The sequence below is a fragment of the Haliotis rufescens genome, unplaced genomic scaffold (genome assembly GCF_023055435.1).
Source record: "Haliotis rufescens isolate VD_foot unplaced genomic scaffold, xgHalRufe1.0.p SCAF_21, whole genome shotgun sequence".
NCBI classification, from domain to species: Eukaryota; Metazoa; Mollusca; class Gastropoda; order Lepetellida; family Haliotidae; genus Haliotis; species Haliotis rufescens.
In genome coordinates, this window is record NW_025963902.1 from 14,422,072 (window position 1) to 14,448,927 (window position 26,856).

Below are 26,856 nucleotides of genomic sequence, written 5' to 3' on the forward strand. Positions count from 1 at the left end.
GGCATAGAAAGGACATAACTCGTAATAGCCACTGGTGGCGCTACGATCGAGCCCAGGAATTCCAGCCTAGTACGGCAAGGGTGGGAACTGGACTTTTAAAGTCAGTTAACTCTCTTGCCTCGGGAAGATGAACCAGTAGATGCTTGAATAAATTAGCTCAAGAAAATAGATTTTAATGATTGAGATAGTTAGGTGATTCAGTTTGAATTGTAGAAACATTCTTTAGAAAGATATCAAATGTTTCATATTATCCAAGAAAGCAAAGTGGTGCTCTGTGATAAAAGAATCTTATTTCCATGAAAAGGATTCTGTGGTATTTTCTGATCCTTTGAGCCCATCATCTTGCAGTAATTTATTTCCAGCCAGACCTGTGCATAAACATGAAACATGGTGATGTAAAACTTCAAGAAGGGCTGGGTATGCTTAATGTGTCAGATACAAGGTGATAGAAAATATGGCTGATTTCCACTGAGGAAAGAAGACAAGGGAGATAACTGATGGTGTCATGTATCTGAGCTATGTTGTGACCGTGACTGTTAGTGGAGGCTGGTGACAAAGTACTACGTTTGACTTGGTGAACTGAATGTCTTTTTGTGATATGTGGTGGTGTGTCCACCAAGGTGAACTGCTTGGTGTCTCCCAACTGTGTGTGTACTGGTTCTATACCCTGTGATACTGGGGACAGTAGAAGACTGCCGTGGGAGGAGAAGAGGACAGTTTCCCCATGACTGATCTATGTGAATGATATTGCAACTGTAGTGGAATGAGAGACGTTTGTTGTACATATTGTGGAGTAGCTGCGGTAACCACGCCTCTGTTCTATTCCCTACACATGATTTGATTTTGACTTGTCTGGACACAGAGCTACAGGCTGTTCCATAGTGTTTTCTGATAGATCCCCGATTCAAATCTGCATCACACTGAATATGCTTCATCAAAGTTCATGTGATGGGATCTAATGACAAATGCAACATGATTCACTTCCTAAGACACTTGGGGCGGTGGGGTAGCTTAGTGGTTAAAACAGTAAAGTGGTAAAGACCCGGTTCGATTCACCACAGGGGAACAATGTGTGAAGCCCCTTTCTGGTGTCCCCTGCCGTGATATCGTTGGAATATTGCTAAAAGTGGCATAGAACCATACTCACTCACTCACTCACTCCTAAGACACTTGCCTAGTACTTTTATTTTTGGCCATGCAACTATATTTACTTTCCACGTTGGAAACCAAAACAGTAAAGATTTTTTATCTGCCATTCGCTCAGTGATGGCAGCCAAACATCCATACCCTCTAGATTCCAGCCTGACATGTACATAGAAAGTGACATGGTCGAAAATATGAGTACACATATTTGAAGGCAAGTGGTTTAGGAAGCGCGTCGTGTTGCAGTTTTTGTGGGATTACGATTCATGTACATTATGGCAGGGTTGTCAACGAAGTATGTTCCAAATCGGGGATCTGTAAGGATGGAACGGTCTGTAGTGACAAGTCAAAATCAAAACCGTTTACAGGGAGCAGCACAGAGTTACTGCAGCTACTTGTGAAGTTTGGGAGACTGTTCTGGCAGATGAGCTATCTATGCTTGTATCTTAACATTGGAAGCATGTATTCCCTTGTAATCATGTCCAAGTGTTCCACTCTGGTGACTGTTGATGACTTGATGTCAGCATATCATGTTTTGTCTTTTATTTATTCATGAATATATTTGGTAAACCTAACATTACTTATTTTGCATAATTTTGCTTCTTTCTAACTTACAAGTTGTGCATGCTGGGTACTCGTCAGAATCCCAAGAACTGACCATTTGTTAGTCTTCTTCAGAGGAGGGGTTGGGGTCCAGTGTTAATACAATATTATTTGCACCCAAAGAAAATGGAGATATTTTTTTTTTTCTCATTTCTTGTACACATAGTATTAAGCAGTTCCCAATTGCCATGGAAAACAGTTGTATGTCTTTAAACAGTGAGTGAATAAATATTCTGTCTCTAACAGAAATCAAAGGCCCATCCTCCCCCTTGAGAATAAAACAGTCAGCTCCTTATCGTCACAAGGGTCTATTATCAGGATCAATCCTGAAGTAAATTATTTCAATGATTATAACAGCGTTCGAAATACCTGCATGCCCGACCATCCGAGACGGGTTGATTTCAACTTGGGCTGTCAGATTTTCAAATCCCCCTGCCCGACGGTGGGGTTATATTTCATAGGTGAAAATATTCTAAATATTTCCCGATGATAAGCATTAATTCACATGTAAAGATGAATGATAAAATGTAACCAAAAAGAAACCCCGTTAGCTTTTAGACAACCTAACATTTAGCGATGCGCTTATGCTACAAGCAATCAGTTTTCATATTTTTATTTAAATTATCCTGAGAAACATATGATTATAGTGGGCAGGCAGGTTTTGGTCAGGGCTGGCAAGTATTTCAGCTAGCCAGTCCTGTGGTCTGGCTGAAATTTTTGGGAGTTTCATACCCTGATTATAATGCACTAATACTGTCAATATCCCCTATTAACCCTTGTGGTATATGTTCGATTTCCTACCTCAGTAAAATAATCCATTTTATTCACACAACTAATATTTTCTCATGAACAGCCATTTGGTCAGGATAATGATGTGAAAAAGCATAAACCCTCATCTTTAGAAGTCTAAGAAGAATTTCTTGTCTGGGGACACGTCATGCCACTTGATATTTTATATCCCAAGTGGGAGTGACAGCATCACTTGATCTGTGTATGCTCAGTGGGATGCTTCTGCTGCTTGCATTTAGTTGGTTCTTGTAGTAATTACGGATAGCTCTTGGATTGACCTTCAGCCATTGTGACATCACATACCAGGTGGCTTAAGTCAGACAATGTCAAGGACAAATATTGGCTTTAGAGTTGGACCTCTATCAGTCGGTCGTTTCACTCAATTACTGTGACTATAAATACAATGTCAGATCATCTTTAATTCCTTGAAGCTTGTAGGCTATTGTTTGATTAATCTCATAGAATCTTGCCAAGGTATTTGTGTTTGATTCCTTCAAACTTGTACTGTGCCATTCTATCACATCTCTTTAAGCCTACCTGCCTGGGTTTGTGTGGACATTAAGCGAAATGTAGCACATGGTGGTCATATCACCTTTTGAAATTGGTGGGGCGTGGTCTAAGACATTGGAGTTCACTATCCAGAGCTGCCTCCCTTTGTCATCTCAGGATTCCTTGGTTTGTGAACACCATAACCCTGGTGGAGAGTTTCACCAAATTTGTAAACATCTGGGACATGAGCAACTTTGGGTAGGTCTGACATACTTACATAACTGAAATATTGTTAAAAGCAGCATTATTTCAAGCTCACTTTGCATAGGCGGATCCATAGTGGGGTCCAGGAGGTCCGGATCCCCCTTTTGAAAACCAAATGTAGTATGTTGTAGACAGTAAAATTATCTGAGAGAAGATTTTGATATTTTGGACCCCTCCCTTTCAAAAATGCTGGATCCGCCCTTGCTTTAGGGCACAGCAGAGTTGCGTCCCTTGAGCACGCCAGAAACCTATGATTGTGGGTTTGAGTCCCTGTTTGCCCTGATTATGTTTCTAGGTTTGTCAGCACCATACCCGTGCTCGTGGATTTAAAGAAAGTGATAAACATCTGAGACCTGCATCACTTTGGGCTTTCCTCCCACATTAAGCTGGCAGGCAGTGATATAACTGGAATATTGTTAAAAGCGATGTTAAGATAGACTCACTCAAACTGTATAACTTGTGAAAGGAGTTAATCATCTGAACCATGGTGATGTCTAGATTGATGTTCAGTAGCTCACCCTAATACACCACTCAAAGCTTGTTTCTTGTGTGAGCATAGCTTCAGTACTGGTAAATCCTTGGTGAAAACTATTGGCACTCTACCACCAGATGATTTTTGTGCTACAAGTCTTATTTTTCAACATGGATGTTGATGGCTGGTATCTACCCTATAGTTCGGGCAAGGCATGTGCTGCCTGCCTGTAGGTCAAGTGGCTGCCATCTTAAGTTCAGGCCAAGGGCAACAACTCTTGGATTTCAAATGGTTTGACAGCCAGTCTTAACAATACTTTGAAGCTTAACTGTAATTATTGGGTTTTATTTATGAACATTGTGTGGTTGAAACTGTGGGTTGTACAAATGTAAATGTTTGTGAATACAAAATGTACATATGAAGACATGGAAATAAATTGTTATATCACAAAACATCTAGCTGTGTTATGGAGAAGTGTGAAGATTCAGAGAAACTCACCCCAGTGTCTTTTGATGTCAAATACATCAACACAAGTAAATAAGGAAGCAAGCCTCAGAGTTTTTAACTTTTATCGAGGAGTGTTGAAGTGGAAGTCAGTTAGGGATGATAAATGGTTATCTAAGAAGTAGAAAGCCCAAAATTTGGATTGGATGGTCAAAATGGCTGCCAAGTATTGGGCGACTTTCTCCTCATCTCAAAGAATGGCTTTTGAGTGATAGCTCGTCACGCCAAAGACCCGGGTTCGATTCCCGACATAGGTACAATGTTGGAAGCCCATTTTTGGTGTCCCCCGCCGTGATATTGCTGAAATATTGCTAAAAGCGGCATAAAACCTTACTCACTCACTCACTTTTGAGTGATACTGAAGTATTAACCTCAGTATGGCCTGACCCATTACATATTCCTTGGTCAAGTGGTAGAGCAGAAGGTCCGGGTTCAATCCACAGCTGCATATTGCCAAAAGACGTTAAAAGATGGTTACCCTGCCTGGTGCTGGTATTAAGGGGCTAAAACAAGGACTGGTCGGCTCGGGTTCAGTATACTGTTTTCTGAGAGAGGTATTCATGCTAAAGTGTGGCATGGTATCTCTGTGGACTAGCACTATAAAATCGGCTTTAGTCCAGATTTGTACCATCTTCCCGAGGCAAGTGAGTTAACTGACTTTATCTGGACTTTTACAGTCAGTTAACTCTCTTGCCTCGGGAAGATGGACTGGTACACGCAGTCACACGCACGCACACGTGCATGCACGTCGCTATATAAGTGCAACAATCTTGAAAGCCAGGTTTAAGCCCATTGCACCTTACCTCATAATCCTTAGTATAGTTGTATTCTCATATGCTGTGAAGCAAAGCCACAACCAACAACGACATCCAACAGGACTTGATACAGAAAATAGTTTGTTGTTTAATACCACACTCAGGAATATTCCATTTATGTGACGGCGGTATGTAAATAATCGAGTCTGGACCAGACAAACCAGTGGACAATATTGTTATCAACGACCCATGCTGTCGGTACGATGCCATTCAACCAAGACATCAAGCCCGACCACCTGATCCATTTAGTCGTCTCAAACGACCAGCTTAGGTTATTGGGGACCTATTCTAGCCCGGAATACCCATGGGGTGACGGCCCGTAAAGATCCGTGGTAGAATAGGTCTTCAGCAACCCATGCTTGCCGTAAAAGGCGACTATGCTTGTCGTAAGAGGCGACTGAGGGATCAGGTGGTCAGGCTCGCTGACTTGGTTGATGCATGTCATCGATCCCAATTGCGTGGATCGATGCGCTTGTTGTCAAACACTGGATTGTCTGTTCCAGACTCGATTACTTAAAGACCGCCGTCATACAGCTGGAATATTGCTGAGTGCGGCGTTAAACAACAAACCAAACCATGGGATGACAACTGAACAGTTCCATATAAGTTATCAGTCTTAATTCTATAATATACTCATCGCGTGCCTGGCAACAACAAAGTAAACTTTTCAGTTTGAATAATTCAAGATGGTTGCTGCTGGGAACGGCCCTTTCCAGTGGAGAATATAGACCTTTTCGGGACATATTCCTTTCTGTTTAGAGGGTAGACCTGCTTTATAATGACGTATCTGATACTTTTAAAAATGTTAAAAATGGCCGCCATTGATAGGGCGTGTGAAATCCGTTGAATATCTAATTTTGTCTTCCGGATGTTGATGGTGTGTGTCATACTTGGAACATAGATATATTCTATATAGATACATTTCTATATGGTGAGAAGATCTTTCTGGCGCATGGTTAGCTGATTGTGAATGTCAAGGCCACTACTTGTGAAATAAGTAAACATTTTGACACTTTATAATGAGACATTCAAATAACTGGGCATTTTCGTACCTGTGAGTGAGTGCGTTGGGTTTTAACGCCGCTTTTAACAGTATTCCAGTTATATCGCGGCGTGACAGCTTAATGTGGGAGAAAGCCCGAAGTGATGCAGCTCTCAGACGTCTTAGACCGCCTCGGTGAAACCCACGAGCACGGGTATGGTGCTGACAAACCTAGAAACATAATTGGGGCGAACCGGGACTCGAACCCACAATCATAAGTTATGGCGGGCCCAAGGGACGCAACTCTGCACAGCGAATCGCGGCGCCTTAGACAACTGGGCCACCCGTGCCCCCGATTTTCGTACGAATCTTCTTCGGCAAGGCCAACTGGCGTTCTACAATGATCCCGTAATATTCAGTTGGCATGAATTGTGAAAGGAATAATTTTCAAATGATTCAGAACGTAAATAAGAAATCTCTTTGTGTATTATTTAATTCATTGAAGTTGCCGTGTGTGGAAAAGAAATTTCATATATTTTCTTTATGAACGAACGATCCCTGTAATTAAGTTAGAAAGTATTTTTTCTAAAAATTCTGGAATCGGTTTGCTTTGAATTATTACATAATTTATCTGGTGCAATCGTTTAATTTTATGCTGTCATAGGGATCTTATTAAAATGCGTTTAGGAATCCACCGACACCCCCCCCCCCCCCCCCGAAAAAAAGAAAAAGAAGTATAACTTTAAAAAATGGAATGCAATGGGTTTTATTATTCAACGGTCAGAAAAAAAGACTTTAAGGTTTTATACTTCGGTTTTATGGAGCTGAGATACCATGTCGCAGTTTGACACTAAGACACAATATATTGTCTCCGAGCCGACGGCCGGTCCTTGTTTTATCCCCGATGCCGAACACCAGGCAGGGTAACATCAAGTCTGTTATACAGACCCTGATACATATATATCCAATACAGCCCATGCAAGTCTATAATGTTTGGCAAGTCTAGATTACTGCAGTATCTGAAAATGAAGAGCCTCTAGGCTCCTTTTTATTATATTTTTATTAAGATAATTTAACAACCGTTTTTTTTCTGTAGACTAGATGTTAGTTTAGGTAACATCTTTTAATATCTTTTCGAACCGCCGACATTCTGCACGCCGGGCCGACTCTCTAGCCACATATGCACACACACAAGGGACTGTTATCCGTATTAAACGTGGTTACCCGTGAATATCTGGGTTAGAATAAGTCTTCCTCAACCCATGCTTGCCGTAAAAGGCGACTTTGCTTGTCGTAAGAGGCGACTAACGGGATCGGGTTGTCAGGCTCGCTGACTTGGTTGATGCATGTCATCATATCCCAATAGCGTAGATCGATGCTCATGATGTCAATGCCTGGATTGTCTGGTCCAGTCTCAATTATTTACATGCTGGAACATTGCTGAGTGCGGCGTAGAACAACAAACAAACAATCAAAAATGAAACGTGGTTGCCTTTCCGTGACCACTCGGAACCACTAGCATATTTCCGTAACCGTGAATGTCCCGGTCGTCACGAATGGTGCCACTTTCGGCACAAGCTTCATTCGTGACCACGCGTGCCTTAGGTTACGGAAAGGTCCGAGTGGTGACGAACAGTGGTGGTCTCAGGTTGTCTTCAACCGTTGACAAATGGGGAGACAGTTTGTCAGACAAAAGGGCTAAAGCGGTGATCAGTGGATAACATATAAATTGACCCCACTGTGTAATAAAAGCAATTGTTGCAAATTATTTATTATTTTTTTCAAAATCAACTTCATCAATACAGTTTCAAATTAAGTTTGACCTGGAGTGAGTGCACAGGAACTCATTATTGGTCAGTAAATACAAACATATACTTAACGAGATGCGATATAGTGGCATAGTACAGTTTTTAATACAACAACACCAATAATAATAATAATAATAATGATAATGATAATGATGATGATGATGATGATGATGGTGATGATGATGTTGATGATATTATTATTATTATTAGTGATGTAAAAATATTTTTAGCATCGTTTGAGTCATTTCTGCAAACCACTGTTCTGTGTCAGGGTAGTGTTATTCCCGAGAATTGCCTGAAGGAAGTATACATGCATCAAGGCATCACGGAACACGCCCCGACGTGTGTGTCATGTTCACACACGGATACAAATGAAATTATACTTAGATAAAACCTACACTGAGGAGCAAACGACCCTACACCTCTCAATTGATTTTCTCATTTGACTTTCAATTGAAAATATCTTTAATTTGCGATAGTGTATCCAGCACTGTACTGACGCTTAGTCAGCAATCACAGAATACTTTTAAATGGGTTTATTTTGTAAAATATAATTTGAATCAGACCATTTGAAAATCAAACCTTCTTCTTTCATAATACACAAATGCTGATGGGAATCTTATCTTTGAAAATCAATACATTGTTTTTTTTCGGTACCAATTTACAACATTTCGTCACGGTAGGGGCTATGTGGTTCCAAATTCATGTTTTACGCCTGTCTCTTTGCAAAACATTACCCCGCCATGATAACATTTTACAAACTGGTGCAGGAATGGGGGATGGTGAAAGAGACATAATCAAATTTAACAAGTTTTTATTTCAATTGTCAATTACATAAAAACACAAACTCGTAATACTTTCTTTTCCCCCTCAGTTTATTAACAATATTTTAATATTTTGTATTTGATAGACCTTAGGGAAACGCTTTAAGCAGTCTGGCTTTCACGAATTTGTCCAGGTTTTGAACGACTGACATGATGTATTTTGAAACAATTACAACTCTCAAACAAATGGACCGCCTCCGTGACCTAGTGGTAGAGCGTCCCCCCGGAGAGCGGAAGGTCCGGGGTTCGATCCCCGCCCGCGTCATACCAAAAGACGTTAAAATGGTACTTGTTGTTACCCTGTCTGGCGCTCGGCATTAAGGGGCTAAAACACGAAATTGTCCAGGTTTTGAACGACTGACATGATGTATTTTGAAACAATTACAACTCTCAAACAAATGGACCGCCTCCGTGGTCTAGTGGTAGAGCGTCCCCCCGGAGAGCGGAGGGTCAGGGGTTCGATCCCCGCCCGCGTCATACCCAAAGACGTTAAAAATGGTACTTGTTGTTACCCTGTCTGGCGCTCGGCATTAAGGGGCTAAAACACGAAATTGTCTAGGTTTTGAACGACTGACATGATGTATTTTGAAACAATTACAACTCTCAAACAAATGGACCGCCTCCGCGGTCTAGTGGTAGAGCGTCCCCCCGGAGAGCGGAAGGTCCGGGGTTCGATCCCCGTCCGCGTCATACCAAAAGACGTTAAAAATGGTACTTGTTGTTACCCTGTCTGGCGCTCGGCATTAAGGGGCTAAAACAAGGACTGGTCGGCTCGGAGTCAGTATAGTACTATACTGTGTCTGAGTGGGGTATTCATGTTAAACTGCGGCATCTCAGTGGGCTATCACTATAAATCGGCATCAGTACGGACTAGTACAAGCAGCTACACATACATGTGCATGCACGTCGCTATATAAGTGCAATAATCTTGGATGCGACGTTAAACCCAATTTCACCTCACCTCACCTCACCTCAAACTAATGTGTTTCCATCAATGCAGTACAGTACAATGCACGTACATTAACGGATGTTTTAAATTAATCAGAACAGTTGCTTTGACGTTTCTCTATTCAATTTAATCAATCAATTCACTTGTGCGTTTCTTAAATGCAATTATGTTTGATTTATTCAACAGTTATTTAATAATTTTTTTTGATAGAAAACAGTTTTATTTAAATCAAGGTGGGGACAAGTGAAACTAGTACAAATATCTGCTTATATATTTTACAATAGTTACGAATTCACAATCGATTCGTCGTAGGTCATCATGCTAAATGTTTCTGAGTCTGTCTTTACCACTCTTCCTCTTTATCATATCCCTAACAGCACGGCGGAAGTTGACGCTGCAGAAGCTGTAGATGATGGGATTGGCGGCGCTGTTGATGAAGTAGGATCTTTGACAGATGTTGTAGGCGGCGACCTGGGCTCCTTGGAGATTGTCGTACAAATTCTTGTTGATGACGGTGGCCGCCATGATGCCGAGATGAGGCAGGAAGCTGATGATGAAAACGAGGCTGATCAGGAACAGCATTAATGTTGTCTTCCTGACTTGTGTTTCACGCTGTAACCTCAGCGTGTCCTTGACCTTGACTGTACAGCCTGGTTTGTCAGAGTGAGTCAACTGTGGTGCGTCTTCAAGGTTTGTTGGTCTTTGAAAAGTTGAAGCATTATCGTTCTCGGAAAAGGTCGAGTTTTGCGATTTGCTGATATTTGAGATACTTTTACCCTGTTCGCAGTCAATGGATGATGACATAAATAGATCTCCAGTTGACACTGACGTGACCTGGTCCTCGTTGCTACGGGCAACATGAACCGGGAAGGTTCCTCCAGTATTCGCGGATGTTGTCAACGTGCTTACGTATTTGTGCTGCCTTGATATCTGGCGCCATACCAATACATATAACACGATGATGGCCACTGTGGCTATGAGAAACTGCACAAACTGGACTCCGTTGTAAACGACAGGGAACACACTCCCTTTAAACGAATCCGAAATACTACATTCCGAACCGGTAACATTCTCCCCAAGCTCGACCGTCCTTGAACCAAACACAAACACACTAGGTAGCGTCATAACGGCGGACAATGAACAGCATAACATTATGGACAACTTTGCTGTCGTTTTCGTCACTTGTTTGCGGAAAGCATGGCACACCTTGCGGTACCTGTCCACGGCTACGGCTAGCAAAACATTTCCGGAGGCAAGAGATACGAAGGTCACGGTCACCGGCATGATCTTGCAGACGACCGATGCACCTAGGGTAAAGTTATGCCTGAGGTCGATTATTTCGAAGGGGATGCTTGTTATGCAGTTTATGAGGTCAAGCACCGCCATCGATACAACGAAATACGTTGTGGTTGTGATTCTTTGAAACTTGAAGAGATAAACATAGCAGACGACCGAGTTGCCGACAAAACCCAATAGCATCAATATGGCTAGGTATAAGATTGCGGGAATAGCTTGGATGGCGTAGTCGTTGTCATGACGACGTAGGAAATCCAAAGTGGCTTCTTCGGATAAGTTGAGGAACATTGTTCGAGTTGAACCTCACACAGTCTGGAACAAGAACCGGTGTTAAGTCATTGTTCCTCTGATACTAACATATTTTATTGACATACAATAGGATTGGCAAACTTCTCCAGGAGCTTACTCAAACATCGTACAAAAACATTAATTTATCAATAAATACGATCATAGACCTTACATACTGTGAATATGGTCTCTGATACAATCAACGATTTACAACAAACAGTTGTTCACAAAAGCATGAATTTTGGCCACTGAAGATTGATTTTTTTCTTTTTCTAGTTGTTTAACACCGCACCCAGCAATATACCAGCTATGTGAAGGCGGTCTGTAAATATTCGAGCCTGGACCAGACAATCCAGTGATTGACATCATGGACATCGATCTGCGCAATTTATATAGAATGGCATGTATCAACCCATTCGTCACCACTCGCCCCTTTCCGTAACCTATCAAAGGAATGTTATGTGCGAAAATACAACAAACCAATCAGAATGCGCGCATTTCAAGTTCTTCGTCAAAGAATCCCCCAGAAACAATTTTTGATTTAACATATGTCTTGCATCTAAAATGTGGTCAATCATACTGTATAATTCCGCATGTCCCGATGTGCTTTAAATTGCATCTGAAATATATATAATATATGGGGAAATATATGTGAACCATTACTCAACGAGTTGACAATTGTTTTAGGTATGCCCGTTTGCGCTAAGACGGAACCCGGTCGCAAAAATGGCCATGAGAGGGGCACGAGTCGCTCTTCGGCTTGTCCCGGAATAACACGAGTTGGTCACGAATGGTATCAACCAGGTAGACGTGACTTGTTTGCCACGTCACAATTAACGCAGTTCCTACGTCGAGATACCGTATTCTGTCTGAACACGATCGGCTATTTGCGGTTACGTGGGGACTTGACGAATTTTGATACCGAGTCGATGCTCGAGAAAAACATTCTTTTCGCAAACTTCTTTATTACGTTGTTAATGGGCAAGGAGGGCCTTGCGGTCTGAGGCGTATCAATCAGCTGTACACAGTAGCGTCCCTTAGCCACGCCAGTATTCGATGTCTTAGGAACAAGACCTAAATTCACACGATTAGGCGACACTTTTTTTATTTCTTGGTTTACGGATTTCAAACTCATTTCAAAAGTGAGGCAGGCCAATTAAAAAAAAAGAAGAAAAAAAAAGCCTCTCACATTTATTTTACCTGAATTTTGTCCTAAAAAGTTAGGTAGGTATGAAAAAAAATATACTGGCGTAATAAAAGTAAAATAACTCAATTTTTCAAGAACATTTTATTATATCCCTGGCACTCAGCTTGTGCAAGGATGGCAACATAACAATATTCATGTAATGGGTGGAAATGCATGAAAGACGCTGCTATTTTGGCAGCACGGGCAACGTTTAACTCTTTCAACACCAGCCAACCAGAAGATTACTGCTGTGAGACTGTTGTGTGATAGATGAAACCAACATCAAGGAATTATCTGCTGAAATTAACATCTTTGCTACTACATGTTTGGCCATACACTATTTGAAAGGTCTAATTAATCCTATTGTTTATAAATATGAAACTTATGTGTATTTCATTATTTAAATTATTCATGAACAACTAAATAAAGTTCGTTTTAAATAAATAATAATGTAAGCTAAAACATTCCTAACGTCCAAATTTAGCGCAAATCTAACGATTTTTTCGGCAAATATAAGAATTCATAAAATCCACTTACCTATTTCTTTTATAATTTTCATTTGTTTACGTTGTTGGAACATTATTTTAAAAAGAATTACAAATAATATCTGTCATCACCCTTTTCCCGATGATAGTGGCTGTCCGCTCACTAACATGAGGAAATACCTCGGTTTTCAAAGCTTCGTATGAATAACACATACGTCCTGCCATGTCAGTATACATTAAAAAAACTTATATTGTTTAACCGACAAAATCTGCTACAGGGTTCGTGATTGGTCCAATTTAAGCACGTGACCTAAGGCAGCTAATCAAATTACAGCAACGATAATTTTTAGACTTTGGCGAAAGGTTTAGGTTAAATCCTGTTATTCTGAACGTTTTAGCATGAAATCGCGATCTATATTAAAAATATGGAACTTTATGGATGCATAGAGCTAGGTTACGAGCTGTGACGAAGATTTCTTATGCATATATTTTGGCATTAAGACATCGTGTCCGAGCCGAGAAATCGAGGCGACGAAAGCCGAGATGTCATTTGACTTACGATATGCGATCGCACGAAAAGTTGGAAATAATAACTAAGATGTCAGTTTGGCAACTTTTATAGATATATTTTTGATGATTTTATTACTTTGTAAATAAAGACGTTTCAGCGCGTGAAACGTCTTTATTTTGTGCTATTTGACATGTTTGATGAGGACCCGTTGTCGAAGTGTGTCCGAGAATTTTATTTTCAATAACATTGCGGGAAATAGTGTCAAGTGAATATATTTTTAATCTATAGATAAAAAAATGATTAAATCAAATGGAATACGTATTTCAGACATTGTGAAATGTGATAGATTTAATAAATGAATGATATGACAAGTAGGTTAATATAATTATAAACTATTTAGACGTGGCTTGGACAGTCTACCGTGCGGTGTGACTTGTGGCTTGGAACGGCCAACAGTGTTGAAATAGTTAAACTGGTCACCACTGCGCTTTGCGTTGACAAGCTTTGATGGTATTAGAGAAGGATCCCAGCAAGAAATATCAGAGTGACTTCCCTTTGTTTTACGCTCGACGAGGAAAAGAAATCTTTTTTTGTTTGAACTTTTTGTCGAAAAGGTCGGCGGTAATAAAAAAAAGCGTAATTTTCATTTTTTAATTTTTTTTTAACATTTGGACTTTGAAAGAGCGGCGCATCCGTAAACCAAGAAATAAAAAAAAAATGTCGCCTTAAGTTCAATAGTTCGTCATCACCATACCCATGCTTATTGTTTCATCAAAGTAGGAAACAGCTGATGCCCGCAGCCCTTCGGGATTTCCTCCCACATTAAAAGGGAATTGACAATACCAGCAAGTTTAATTCAAATCCCTAAAACACTTAGCTAATTTTACGATGTTGTTTTGTTTGTTTGTTGTTTAACGCAGCACTCAGCAATATTCCAGCTATATGACGGTGGTCTGTCAATAATCGAGCCTGGACCAGACATGCCAGTGATTGACATCATGACCATCGATTTACGCAATTGGGATACGATGACATGCATCAACCAAGTCAGTGAGCCTGACCACCCGATCACCCGACAAGCATAGTCGCCTTTTACCGCAAGCATGGGTTGCTAAAGACCTATTCTACCCCGGATCTTCGCGGGAGAATTTTACGATGTACATAAATCTATCAGTAATGTGAGAGTAAGCAAACTGGGGCAATTCTTGCCAGGAATAAAAGAAAATGCGTTTTAGGCAAAGATGGGGATATTTCAGTACAGACAAGTACACGTGTTGGACTCACCTGTGACAGTCGCTGTCTCTCCACCGCGTGTGTGTGCCCTGTCCTCTGGATGGCTTTGGTTATGTCGCCCAGGATATGTAGTTTGAACATTAAACAAACGGTGATTTGTCAACTTGTATAAACCAATGAATGCAACAAGGACGGAACTGACTCCTCCCCAGTACAAAACTTTGTCAGTCAACGACAGTGTTGCGCTTCGATTCCGCGAAGTTGTGGTATTTTAGAGAAAGAGTCGAGGCAGAGTATTCATGTTTTAATAATAATATCTGAGTCGATGTTATAATATTCACTTCCCGCTTTGATCTCAGTGAGATAAATATTTCCCACGGTAATGGAGTGGCGTGGCGTGTTATGTTGTGTTGTGTGATGTGTGGTGGGGTGTGTCGTGTTGTGTGTCGTGGTGTGATGTGTTGCGTTGTATGTTGTGTTGTGCTGTATGTTGTGTTGTGTTTTGTGTTGAGGAGTGTGTTGTTGAGTGTTGTTTCGTGTGGAGCGTTGTGTGTTGTGGAGTGTTGTGTTGTGGAGTGTGGTGTTGTGGAGCGTGTTGTTGTTGTGGAGTGTTGTGTTGTGGAGTGTGGTGTTGTTGTTGAGTGTTGTGTTGTGGAGTGTGGTGTTGTTGAGTGTTGTGTCGTGTGTTGTGTTGTGTGTCGTATGTTGTGTTGCGTTGTGTCGTGTGTTGTGTTGTGTGTCGTATGTTGTGGAGTGTTGTGTTGTTGTTGAGTGTTGTGTTGTGGAGTGTGGTGTTGTTGTTGTGTGTTGTGTTGTGGAGTGTGGTGTTGTTGTTGAGTGTTGTGTTGCGTTGTGTCGTGTGTTGTGTTGTGTGGCGTATGTTGTGGAGTGTTGAGTTGTTGTTGAGTGTTGTGTTGCGTTGTGTTGTGTCGTGTGTTGTGTTGTGTGTCGTATGTTGTGTTGCGTTGTGTCGTGTGTCGTATGTTGTGGAGTGTGGTGTTGTTGTTGTTGAGTGTTGTGTTGCGTTGTGTCGTGTGTTGTGTTGTGTGGCGTATGTTGTGGAGTGTGGTGTTGTTGTTGAGTGTTGTGTTGTGGAGTGTGGTGTTGTTGTTGTGTGTTGTGTTGTGGAGTGTGGTGTTGTTGTTGTGTGTTGTGTGTTGTGTTGCGTTGTGTCGTGTGTTGTGTTGTGTGGCGTATGTTGTGGAGTGTGGTTTTGTTGTTTAGTGTTGTGGAGTGTGTTGTGTTGTGTTGTGTGGCGTATGTTGTGGAGTGTGGTGTTGTTGTTGTGGAGTGTTGTGTTGTTGTTGAGTGTTGTGTCGTGTGTTGTGGAGCGTATTGTTGTGTGTTGTGGAGTGTTGTGTTGTGGTGATCAGCTAAATATGATCCGGTCCAAACAACAATCCCACCGCTTCAACCCGAACCCGCACCTTCCTCCAACCCCATCCCACCCCTGTATAATGCATGACAAATCCCTAACAATGTAAACATCTTCGTATGTATATTAAACACTTGTTAACCTTGAGACCCCATTATGTGAAGTAAATAAATACAAAAGTAATTGTTTAAAATTTTAGCCATATTTTTTCTCAGGAAATATTAAACTCCACAGGAATGTCTTTTTCGGGGAAACGTGGTTGTGTAGAAGCTGGTATGTTGCAGCATGGAGGACCTAGAAACAAGTGTTCCCAGAAAATATGAGTGAAACTTGATTATATTGTTTTTCTGTTTGAAAGGATATAAGTTTTTCACATATATTGTTGCATTTGAAAGATTGTTTATTCACACATAGTAAAAGGTTTTAATTTACATTTAAAGGGGAACTCAGCTCGGGTCAATTTGTAGTCCACTAACCACCACATTGATTGTCAACTCGCTCCACTTAGTGGTGTGTATCAATTTAGCAGTTGGGCTTAACATTGTAGTGCTTGGTCCACTGATCCGCCGACCTTACAATCGAAACTTCAGAAAACTAATAATCAGAAATATACTGAGTGAGTGAGTTGTTTTTGAATTTGAAATATAACTTCAGCGGTTGTTTCGAAAAACACGTTATTGTTATAAACCTGAAAGACATCTGAAGGTTGTAGCTCGTTTTGCAACATGAGTGAGTGAGTTGGGTTTAGCGCCGACATTAACACTATTCCAGTTATATCACAGCGTGTCAGGTTAATGTGAGAGGAAAGCCCGAAGTGGTGTAGGTCTCAGACGTTTAAAAGTTCGGTGAATCCCACAAGCACAGGTATGGTGCTGGCAAACCTAGAAACATAATCGGGGCGAACCGGGATTCGAACCCGCAATCATAGGTTTCTGGCTTGCCCACAGGATGCAACTCTGCAGAGCGAATCGCGGCGCCCTAGACGACTGCTTTATCAAGGTTGAGATAGATGTCCAGTCGCATGGTCTCTCCTTTGGTTCATCAGAAACGACAGGAATGACCCAAATTTCTTCGAATTCATCGTTTAAGCTCACTTAAATACCCTTAAGGTGTAAATACGTCAGGTCCTCTATAGGACGTCAACAGTTACGTTCTGTCCGTGCACTTCTGTAGCTCAGTTTGTGTAAAGAAATAACCACTGCCGGTTTCGGACGATAGATGTATAGTTAATTTGAATCATATATCATATATTCCCATAGTTTTAACTCAGTTTCTTAGAAAATGACTAGTGCTCCCTCTTTTTGAATTATAACATTAGCGGTTGTTTCGATGAACACGTTATTGTTCCAACCTGAAAGACATTTGAAAACTGTAGCTCGTTTTTACAACAAGGCTATTAATGTGTGAATTGTCTAACTTGCAATGGGGGGCACGGGTAGCCCAGCCGTCTAAGGTGCCGCGATTCGCTGTGCAGTGTTGCGTCCCTTGGACACACCAGAAACTATGATTGTGGGTTCGAATTTCGGTTCGCCCCGATTGTGTTTCTAGGTTTTTCGGCACCATACCTGTGCTCGTGGGTTTCACCAAAGTGGTAAACGTCTGAGACCTGCATCACTTCGGGCTTTCCTCCCATATTAAGCTGACACGCCGCGATATAACTGGAATACTGTTAAAAGCGGCGTTTAACCTAACTCACTCACTCACTCACTCTAACTTGCGGTTTCTTACCGCATTCCGCACTCAATGGCCCCGAGCGCTCTGATTGGTAAATTTCCCGATGTGCGTTTGTTATGGTTGGAGCGCGGACCAATCACAGCACTCGACGCCATTGTGCGCGGAGATTTGTTGTTTACTTCAAACGTGACCCATAACCGCGACTGGGCCCATATTTCGATAATATCACCGGATATAGGTAATAAATTGCCAAAAATGAAGGTTTGTGGCATGCAGGTCGTATGTGGAGGGAGGTGGGGAGGTACTGTGAACATAACATGCATACATTTCCATATTATTTAAACGATACAGCCGATTACAACTTCGGCCAAGATGGCGAGTGACGTACCTTGTCTATTTATATATATGGCATTATGGGTCCAGTGTTTCAGTAATATCACTATCCTGCTTCAGGGGCCTGTGTGGCAAACGGTCTATTGAAGATGCGTATACAACTGACGTGGTCAATTTGAGACAAAGACATTTTGAGAAGTTTCTGTCACCTCTCGGCGAGTTTTTACCAGACCCATTACTCCTGAAACATGGCTGGGGTGGCAATGTTGAACTTGTGCCATCATTTAGTTCAAGTGATTTGTATAATCATTTAGTTTTGAGCAAACAGCGGACACTCGACACGGGCCCAAACAACGCTAAACGTCAGTTGAAAGCTACGGTTTTCTATGAAGATAGACACGTCAATACAATGTGTGTATGGACTCCTCACTAAAGACGGGGCGGTCGGGTAGCCTCGTGGTTAAAGCGTTCGCTCGTCACGCCGAAGACCCGGGTTCGATTCCCGACATGGGTACAATGTGTGAAGCCCATTTCTGGTATCCCCCGCCGTGATATTGCTGGAATATTGCTAAAAGCGGCGTAAAACCATACTCACTCACTCACTCACTCACTAAAGACAGTGTTCATTCTACTAGCTCAACAAAATGTAGGGCTCTCTGGGCCCATAAAAATGGGATCATTTTAAAAATAAGGGAGACACAACCTTTATAAGCCTTAAAAGTTTAATTCAATTATAACAGCATTAATATGTAAGTTTAACCAAACGGTTTTGTCGCTTTTATTTATACCAACACTTCAATGACATTAGTTGGTTGGTTGGTTTGTTGTTTTACGCCGCACTCAGCAATATTCCAGCTATATGACGGCGGTCTGTAAATAATCGAGTCTGGACCAGACAATCCAGTGATTAATGTCATGAGCATCGATCCACGAAATTGATAAAAGTGGAAAAAATCATCGGCAAGCCTCGGAGTTTTCCCACTTTTATCAACTCGTGTTAATATATTTGATATCAAAAGACACTCTGGTGAGATTCTCTATATCTCTGTTTTCGAAAGAGTTCGCAAGGGGGGATGATAAATCAGGGGGAGATAAGAACTTATTGGATAGGACTATAGGGGAAGAAGGTCATTGTAATTCCCGTTATATGGATTTTATTGTTACTATCTATAAATAAACCCCAATCTCATACGTTTACAATAATGGAATTTCCCAAAACTGTTTTGACGAAGGTTGTAGTTTTATTTTACACCAGACCCCGTGTCGATGTAAAGGCAGTTATTAGGCGTAGTTCCCATATTTTATTTACGCTTCGTCTTAATGTCGAAAGAAGCGCCAATAAAATGTTAAAACACACACCGTTCACTGCCTTCATACTGCCGGAGGAACTGGTGTAAAGTCAAACAAAGCCTTTTACACCGTTTTATTTGAAGCTTCATTACCGTACTACAGTCAAAATGGATGAGCATCAAATGACGGTGTCACGTGTTAACTCTGGAAGGTGTGCTCCAATGGCTTCTGAGATGTATGATGTTTAATGCCATTTTTTATGAACTACATTGAGGCATTCTTCAATCCAACATGGCCGCCAACCGAGGCGACTTTTGACAAGTCGCAATGCAATGCATTCTATAACACCTTGAGTAGATAGTCTTTTGCAAAGTAGTCTGATTAGAAACTACTATAATCCAAAACGGCCGCTAACCAAAGCACATATTAACATGTCTTTCGAACTCAAACTTAAGATCAGAAGTAAAATCCAATATGGCGGCGAAAATGAAACACCGTTTCACATCTGTAGGCCACAGTGACGAAAATAGAAAGCGGTGGTACATGCATCAGTTTAATTTGATTGTGTACTCATCAGTTTAATTTTATTGTACATGCGTCAATTTAATTTAATTTTGCATGCAGCAGTTAATTTAATTGTACGTGCAGCAGTTTAATTTAATTGTATATGCAGCAGTTTAATTTAATTGTACTTGCAACAGTTTAATTCAATTGGATATACAGCAGTTTAATATGATTGTACATGCAGCAGTTTAATTCAATTGTACGTGCAGCAGTTTAATTTAATCGTATATGCAGCATGTTAATATGATTGTACATGCAGCAGTTTAATTTAATTGTACATGCAGTAGTTTAATTTAATTGTATATGCAGCATGTTAATATGATTGTACATGCAGCAGTTTAGTTTAATTGTACATGCAGCAGTGTTCCAGCCAGTTTAATATGATTGTACATGCAGCAGTCTATTCTAATTGTACATGCAGCAGTTTATTCTAATTGTACGTGCAGGAGTTTATTTTAATTGTTCATGCAGCAGTTTATTCTACTTGTACGTGCAGCAGTTTATTCTAATTGTACATGCAGCAGTTTATTCTAATTGTACATGCAGCAGTTTATTCTTATTGTACATGCAGCAGTTTATTCTAATTGTACATGCAGCAGTTTATTCTAATTGTACATGCAGCAGTTTATTCTTATTGTACATGCAGCAGTTTATTCTTATTGTACATGCATCAGTTTATTCTAATTGTACATGCAGCAGTTTATTCTAATTGTACATGCAGCAGTTTATTCTTATTGTACGTGCAGCAGTTTATTCTAATTGTACATGCAGCAGTTTATTCTAATTGTACATGCAGCAGTTTATTCTAATTGTACATGCAGCAGTTTATTCTAATTGTACATGCAGCAGTTTATTCTAATTGTACGTGCAGCAGTTTAATATAATTGTACATGCAGCAGTTTATTCTAATTGAACATGCAGCAGTTTATTCTTATTGTACGTGCAGCAGTTTATTCTTATTGTACATGCAGCAGTTTATTCTAATTGTACATGCAGCAGTTTATTCTTATTGTACGTGCAGCAGTTTATTCTTATTGTACGTGCAGCAGTTTATTCTTATTGTACATGCAGCAGTTTAATCTAATTGTACATGCAGCAGTTTATTCTTATTGTACGTGCAGCAGTTTATTCTTATTGTACGTGCAGCAGTTTATTCTTATTGTACGTGCAGCAGTTTATTCTTATTGTACATGCAGCAGTTTATTCTAATTGTACATGCAGCAGTTTATTCTTATTGTACGTGCAGCAGTTTATTCTAATTGTACATGCAGCAGTTTATTCTTATTGTACGTGCAGCAGTTTATTCTTATTGTACGTGCAGCAGTTTATTCTTATTGTACGTGCAGCAGTTTATTCTTATTGTACGTGCAGCAGTTTATTCTTATTGTACATGCAGCAGTTTATTCTAATTGTACATGCAGCAGTTTATTCTTATTGTACGTGCAGCAGTTTATTCTTATTGTACATGCAGCAGTTTATTCTTATTGTACGTGCAGCAGTTTATTCGTATTGTACATGCAGCAGTTTATTCTTATTGTACATGCAGCAGTTTATTCTAATTGTACGTGCAGCAGTTTATTCTTATTGTACGTGCAGGAGTTTATTTTAATTGTACGTGCAGGAGTTTATTTTAATTGTTCATGCATTAGTTTATTCTAATTGTACATGCAGCAGTTTATTCTAATTGTACATGCAGCAGTTTATTCTAATTGTACATGCAGCAGTTTATTCTAATTGTACATGCAGCAGTTTATTCTTATTGTACGTGCAGCAGTTTATTCTTATTGTACGTGCAGCAGTTTAATCTAATTGTACATGCAGCAGTTTATTCTTATTGTACGTGCAGCAGTTTATTCTTATTGTACGTGCAGCAGTTTATTCTCATTGTACGTGCAGCAGTTTAATCTAATTGTACATGCAGCAGTTTATTCTAATTGTACATGCAGATATGTCATTGACACTTACATGCCCTCATCTCCTTTCGCAGGAAATGAAACATACAGGAACATCAAAGGAGGCCAAGCTGACATCCGGGTGGACTTATTGATGGGAGGAGATAGTTATCCGGCTTTCTTCCTTACGTGGCTTACCGACTGTGGCAATAGTCCTGTTATAGCGCAGTGTTCCAGCCATGTCAACAAATCGCTTGTTAAGTGCAGATCGTTGACAGTAAACAAAAGTGAATACGTTCATTTAGCTTTGACCAATATTCCACTGTAATTAATCGCGTCTGGACCAGGCAATTCAATGACTAACATCACGAGCATCAATTTACGCAAGCGGCGTAAAACCATACTCACTCACTCACTCCAATGTCCAATAGAAATCTCTACATAAATCAGAGTCGAACAATCCTTAAAATAAAAAAAATTGAGAAAATCCTGATTGAGATTCATTTATTTGCTCAAAACTACCCACGGTGGTACAAGACTACAGTATATAATTTATGTCGGACAAACATAGAAGAGAGAACATACGTACATTGTAGGTTTAAGTCAACACGATGAACCCATTCATTAGTATATTAGTATACTTTTCTCAAGTATTTAGTGCTTTTGTTTTAAATTTGCCTTACTCCTTTATGAGTATTGGGCAACTCTGTGTGTACTAGGGGATGTGAGGGGTGTGTTGTCTGTGTGTACGAGTGGGAGTGAGGGGTGTGGTGTCTGTGTGTACTAGTGGATGTGAGGGGTGTGGTGTCTGTGTGTACTAGGGGATGTGAGGGGTGTGGTGTCTGTGTGTACTAGTGGATGTGAGGGGTGTGGTTTCTGTGTGTACTAGTGGATGTGAGGGGTGTGGTGTCTGTGTGTACTAGTGGATGTGAGGGGTGTGGTGTCTATGTGTACTAGTGGATGTGAGGGGTGTGGTGTCTGTGTGTACTAGTGGATATGAGGGGTGTGGTGTCTGTATGTACGAGTGGATGTGAGGGGTGTGGTGTCTGTGTGTACGAGTGGATGTGAGGGGTGTGGTGTCTGTGTGTACTAGTGGATGTGAGGGGTGTGGTGTCTGTGTGTACTAGTGGATGTGAGGGGTGTGGTGTCTGTGTGTACTAGTGGATGTGAGGTGTGTGGGGTCTGTGTGTACTAGTGGATGTGAGGGGTGTGGTGTCTGTGTGTACTAGTGGATGTGAGGGGTGTGGTGTCTGTGTATACTAGTGGACGTGAGGGGTGTGGTGTCTGTGTGTACGAGTGGATGTGAGGGGTGTGGTGTCTGTGTGTATGCTAGTGGATGTGAGGTGTGTGGGGTCTGTGTATACTAGTGGATGTGAGGGGTGTGGTGTCTGTGTGTACTAGTGGATGTGAGGGGTGTGGTGTCTGTGTGTACTAGTGGATGTGAGGTGTGTGGGGTCTGTGTGTACTAGTGGATGTGAGGTGTGTGGTGTCTGTGTGTACTAGTGGATGTGAGGGGTGTGGTGTCTGTGTGTACTAGTGGATGTGAGGTGTGTGGTGTCTGTGTGTACTAGTGGATGTGAGGGGTGTGGTGTCTGTGTGTACTAGTGGATGTGAGGGGTGTGGTGTCTGTGTGTACTAGTGGATGTGAGGGGTGTGGTGTCTGTGTGTACTAGTGGATGTGAGGTGTGTGGGGTCTGTGTGTACTAGTGGATGTGAGGGGTGTGGTGTCTGTGTGTACTAGTGGATGTGAGGGGTGTGGTGTCTATGTATACTAGGGGATGTGAGGGGTGTGGTGTCTATGTATACTAGGGGATGTGAGGGGTGTGGTGTCTGTGTGTACTAGTGGATGTGAGGTGTGTGGTGTCTGTGTGTACTAGTGGATGTGAGGGGTGTGGTGTCTGTGTGTACAAGTGGATGTGAGGGGTGTGGTGTCTGTGTGTACTAGTGGATGTGAGGGGTGTGGTGTCTGTGTGTACTAGTGGATGTGAGGGGTGTGGTGTCTGTGTGTACTAGGGGATAAGAGAAGTGTGGTGTCTGTGTGTACTAGTGGATGTGAGGGGTGTGGTGTCTGTGTATACTAGGGAATGTGAGGGGTGTGGTGTCTTTGTGTACTAGTGGATGTGAGGGGTGTGGTGTCTGTGTATGCTAATGGATGTGAGGGGTGTGGTGTCTGTGTATACTAGGGGATGTGAGGGGTGTGGTGTCTATGTGTACTAGTGGATGTGAGGGGTGTGGTGTCTGTGTATGCTAATGGATGTGAGGGGTGTGGTGTCTGTGTATACTAGGGGATGTGAGGGATGTGGTGTCTGTGAATACTAGGGGATGTGAGGGGTGTGGTGTCTGTGTATACTAGTGGATGTGAGGGGTGTGGTGTCTATGTATACTAGTGGATGTGAGGGTTGTGGTGTCTGTGTGTACTAGTGGATGTGAGGGGTGTGGTGTCTGTGTATACTAGGGGATTTGAGGGGTGTGGTGTCTGTGTGTACTAGTGGATGTGAGGGGTGTGGTGTCTATGTATACTAGGGGATGTGAGGGGTGTGGTGTCTGTGTGTACTAGTGGATGTGAGGGGTGTGGTGTCTATGTATACTAGTGGATGTGAGGGGTGTGGTGTCTGTGTGTACTAGTGGATGTGAGGGGTGTGGTGTCTGTTTATACTAGGGGATGTGAGGGGTGTGGTGTCTATGTATACTAGGGGATGTGAGGGGTGTGGTGTCTGTTTATACTAGGGGATGTGAGGGGTGTGGTGTCTGTGTATACTAGGGGATGTGAGGGGTGTGGTGTCTATGTATACTAGGGGATGTGAGTGGTGTGGTGTCTATGTATACTAGGGGATGTGAGGGGTGTGGTGTCTGTGTGTACTAGTGGATGTGAGGGGTGTGGTGTCTATGTATACTAGTGGATGTGAGGGGTGTGGTGTCTATGTATACTAGGGGATGTGAGGGGTGTGGTGTCTATGTATACTAGTGGATGTGAGGGGTGTGGTGTCTGTGTGTACTAGTGGATGTTAGGGGTGTGGTGGCTATGTATACTAGTGGATGTGAGGGGTGTGGTGTCTGTTTATACTAGGGGATGTGAGGGGTGTGGTGTCTATGTATACTAGGGGATGTGAGGGGTGTGGTGTCTATGTGTACTAGTGGATGTGAGGGGTGTGGTGTCTGTGTGTACTAGTGGATGTGAGGGGTGTGGTGTCTGTGTGTACTAGGGGATGTGAGGGGTGTGGTGTCTGTGTGTACTAGTGGATGTGAGGGGTGTGGTGTCTGTGTAGACTAGTGGATGTGAGGGGTGTGGTGTCTGTTTGTACCAGTGGATGTGAGGGGTGTGGTGTCTGTGTTTATTTCTGTTCCAAACGATGCTTTTGTATGATGTACAATGTACATATTGATTGCTGCTAATTTTGAATATAAATTCCTTCCACTCTTTTCGCAAGTATATATAAAAACAGCTTTCGTCAGCAACATCTTGTCCAAGCCACACATTAGCAAATCCGAAGGAAAATAGCATAATTATATTAAAATTTAATAGAGAGAGAGAGAGTATTGTTTATTAAAGTGTCACATGTTATATACACTTCGTGATAGGATATATACAAAACAGTAAAATATAACATCCGGCCAAATATGGCCTACGAGACATTTTAATCCCAGTTATGCCTACCGTTATCATCAAGTTGTTTTAATAATTTATAACATTGATGGGGATAGCTTTTTGATTCCATTTATAATAATTTTTTAACCAAATGAATACATAAGTTCTCTAATTTGAACGGTCTCACCCAATACTTTCCAGCACTAAGGGATTTTTAAAAAATATGGTGTATTGACTTTTTCGAAATCATCAAACTATTTAATTCCCCCAATTTCCGTTCCATGCAAAAAAACATGAAGCAATTTTGCATTCCAAAATAGTACACGTTGGTGGAAAGATAATAAATATATTTTGCTTAATTAATGCATTAATAGGCATAATTGCTGTAGAACATCGACACGCTAGTGAATCTTGAAGAAAACTTTAATCCCAAATGTTTATAATAAGTAACAGATTCTAATTTGGAACCATACAATGCCCATTTTTCATAAAATACGACCATTTCTAAAAACGATAACTTGTTTAAAATTACCATGAGTCCTCATTTAATAACAATGTTCTAATCTATATAATTGTGTTTTTAAACCGGAAACAATTTTATAATTCAACAAAACAATATCAATCAATTTTTATTGCTAAATACCGAGATGGCCATAGGTCTATAGTACATGCATACAAAGTAGTTAGGGTACATTTTTACAATACAACATACATCAATAGCCATGGAAACTGTTAAATTACATCAAGCTGTTGAGTATGTGCATGCTTTCTAAGATTCATGGCATATAAAATTGACATTGACAAATATTTCATTGTGACAGTTATTTTTAGTCTTCATTGGTGAGTAAAATTTATACAAGTGATGATCCTTGAAAATATAATCATTAATAAATTGTTTTTTAATGTCAACATAGAATGGACAAACAAGTAAAAAGTGATATTCATTCTCTATTATTGAAAATACACAGTTGACAGATTCTGTCAGTAATTTTCCCAGGGTTGCTACTAGGTCCATGCGTTTTAATAGCTCCCAGAGTTTATCTCTGAACAGTCTATTACTTTCGCAAAATCTACAAATAAGACATAATTTGCCACCCTTTGTTGTTAGATATCTTTGTATAATTGACTGTAAAATACAAACGTTATCAATTGTGCGTCTAAATCCAGATTGTGCCTCGATGGCTTTTTCAAACGTGTCTGTCCAAATAACCAAACGTGTATCAATGATATGTGTGAACATTTTACTGAATACACTTGAAAGCACAATTCCTCTAAAGTTATTTGTATCAGTCACAGTTCCTTGTTTGTGAAGTGGAATAATAATGCAAAGTGACAAATTCTCAGGAAAGTAAGAATTTTCTAAAGAAGATCACTTCGAGATAAGAGACCAATATATCCGATGAAGTTTTGAAACATTCTGAAATAGTCATCCGCACCTGATGTCTTATTACCGTATTCGACGTAATAAGCGCCCCGCTCTAATAAGCGCCCACGGCAACAT

At 40.9% G+C, this 26,856-nt stretch overlaps 1 protein-coding gene across 2 annotated transcripts; it reads right to left on the reverse strand.

Annotated features, from left to right (window-relative positions):
* Window positions 1-9,545: 9,545 nt before the first annotated feature.
* LOC124121317 (orexin receptor type 2-like) lies at window positions 9,546-14,756 on the reverse strand. Of its 2 annotated transcripts, none has more exons than XM_046484311.2 (2): window positions 14,693-14,756; window positions 9,546-11,250 (listed from the first exon to the last, which is right to left on the reverse strand). In XM_046484311.2, exon 2 carries the CDS (start codon window positions 11,224-11,226, stop codon window positions 9,964-9,966), a length of 1,263 nt encoding a protein of 420 aa, XP_046340267.1. In that variant the 5' UTR covers window positions 11,227-11,250; window positions 14,693-14,756; the 3' UTR covers window positions 9,546-9,963. The 2 variants fall into 2 exon arrangements, with proteins under 2 accessions (XP_046340267.1, XP_046340268.1); XM_046484312.2 differs by lacking the exon at window positions 14,693-14,756 and adding an exon at window positions 12,950-13,243.
* Between the last annotated feature and the right edge of the window lie 12,100 nt (window positions 14,757-26,856).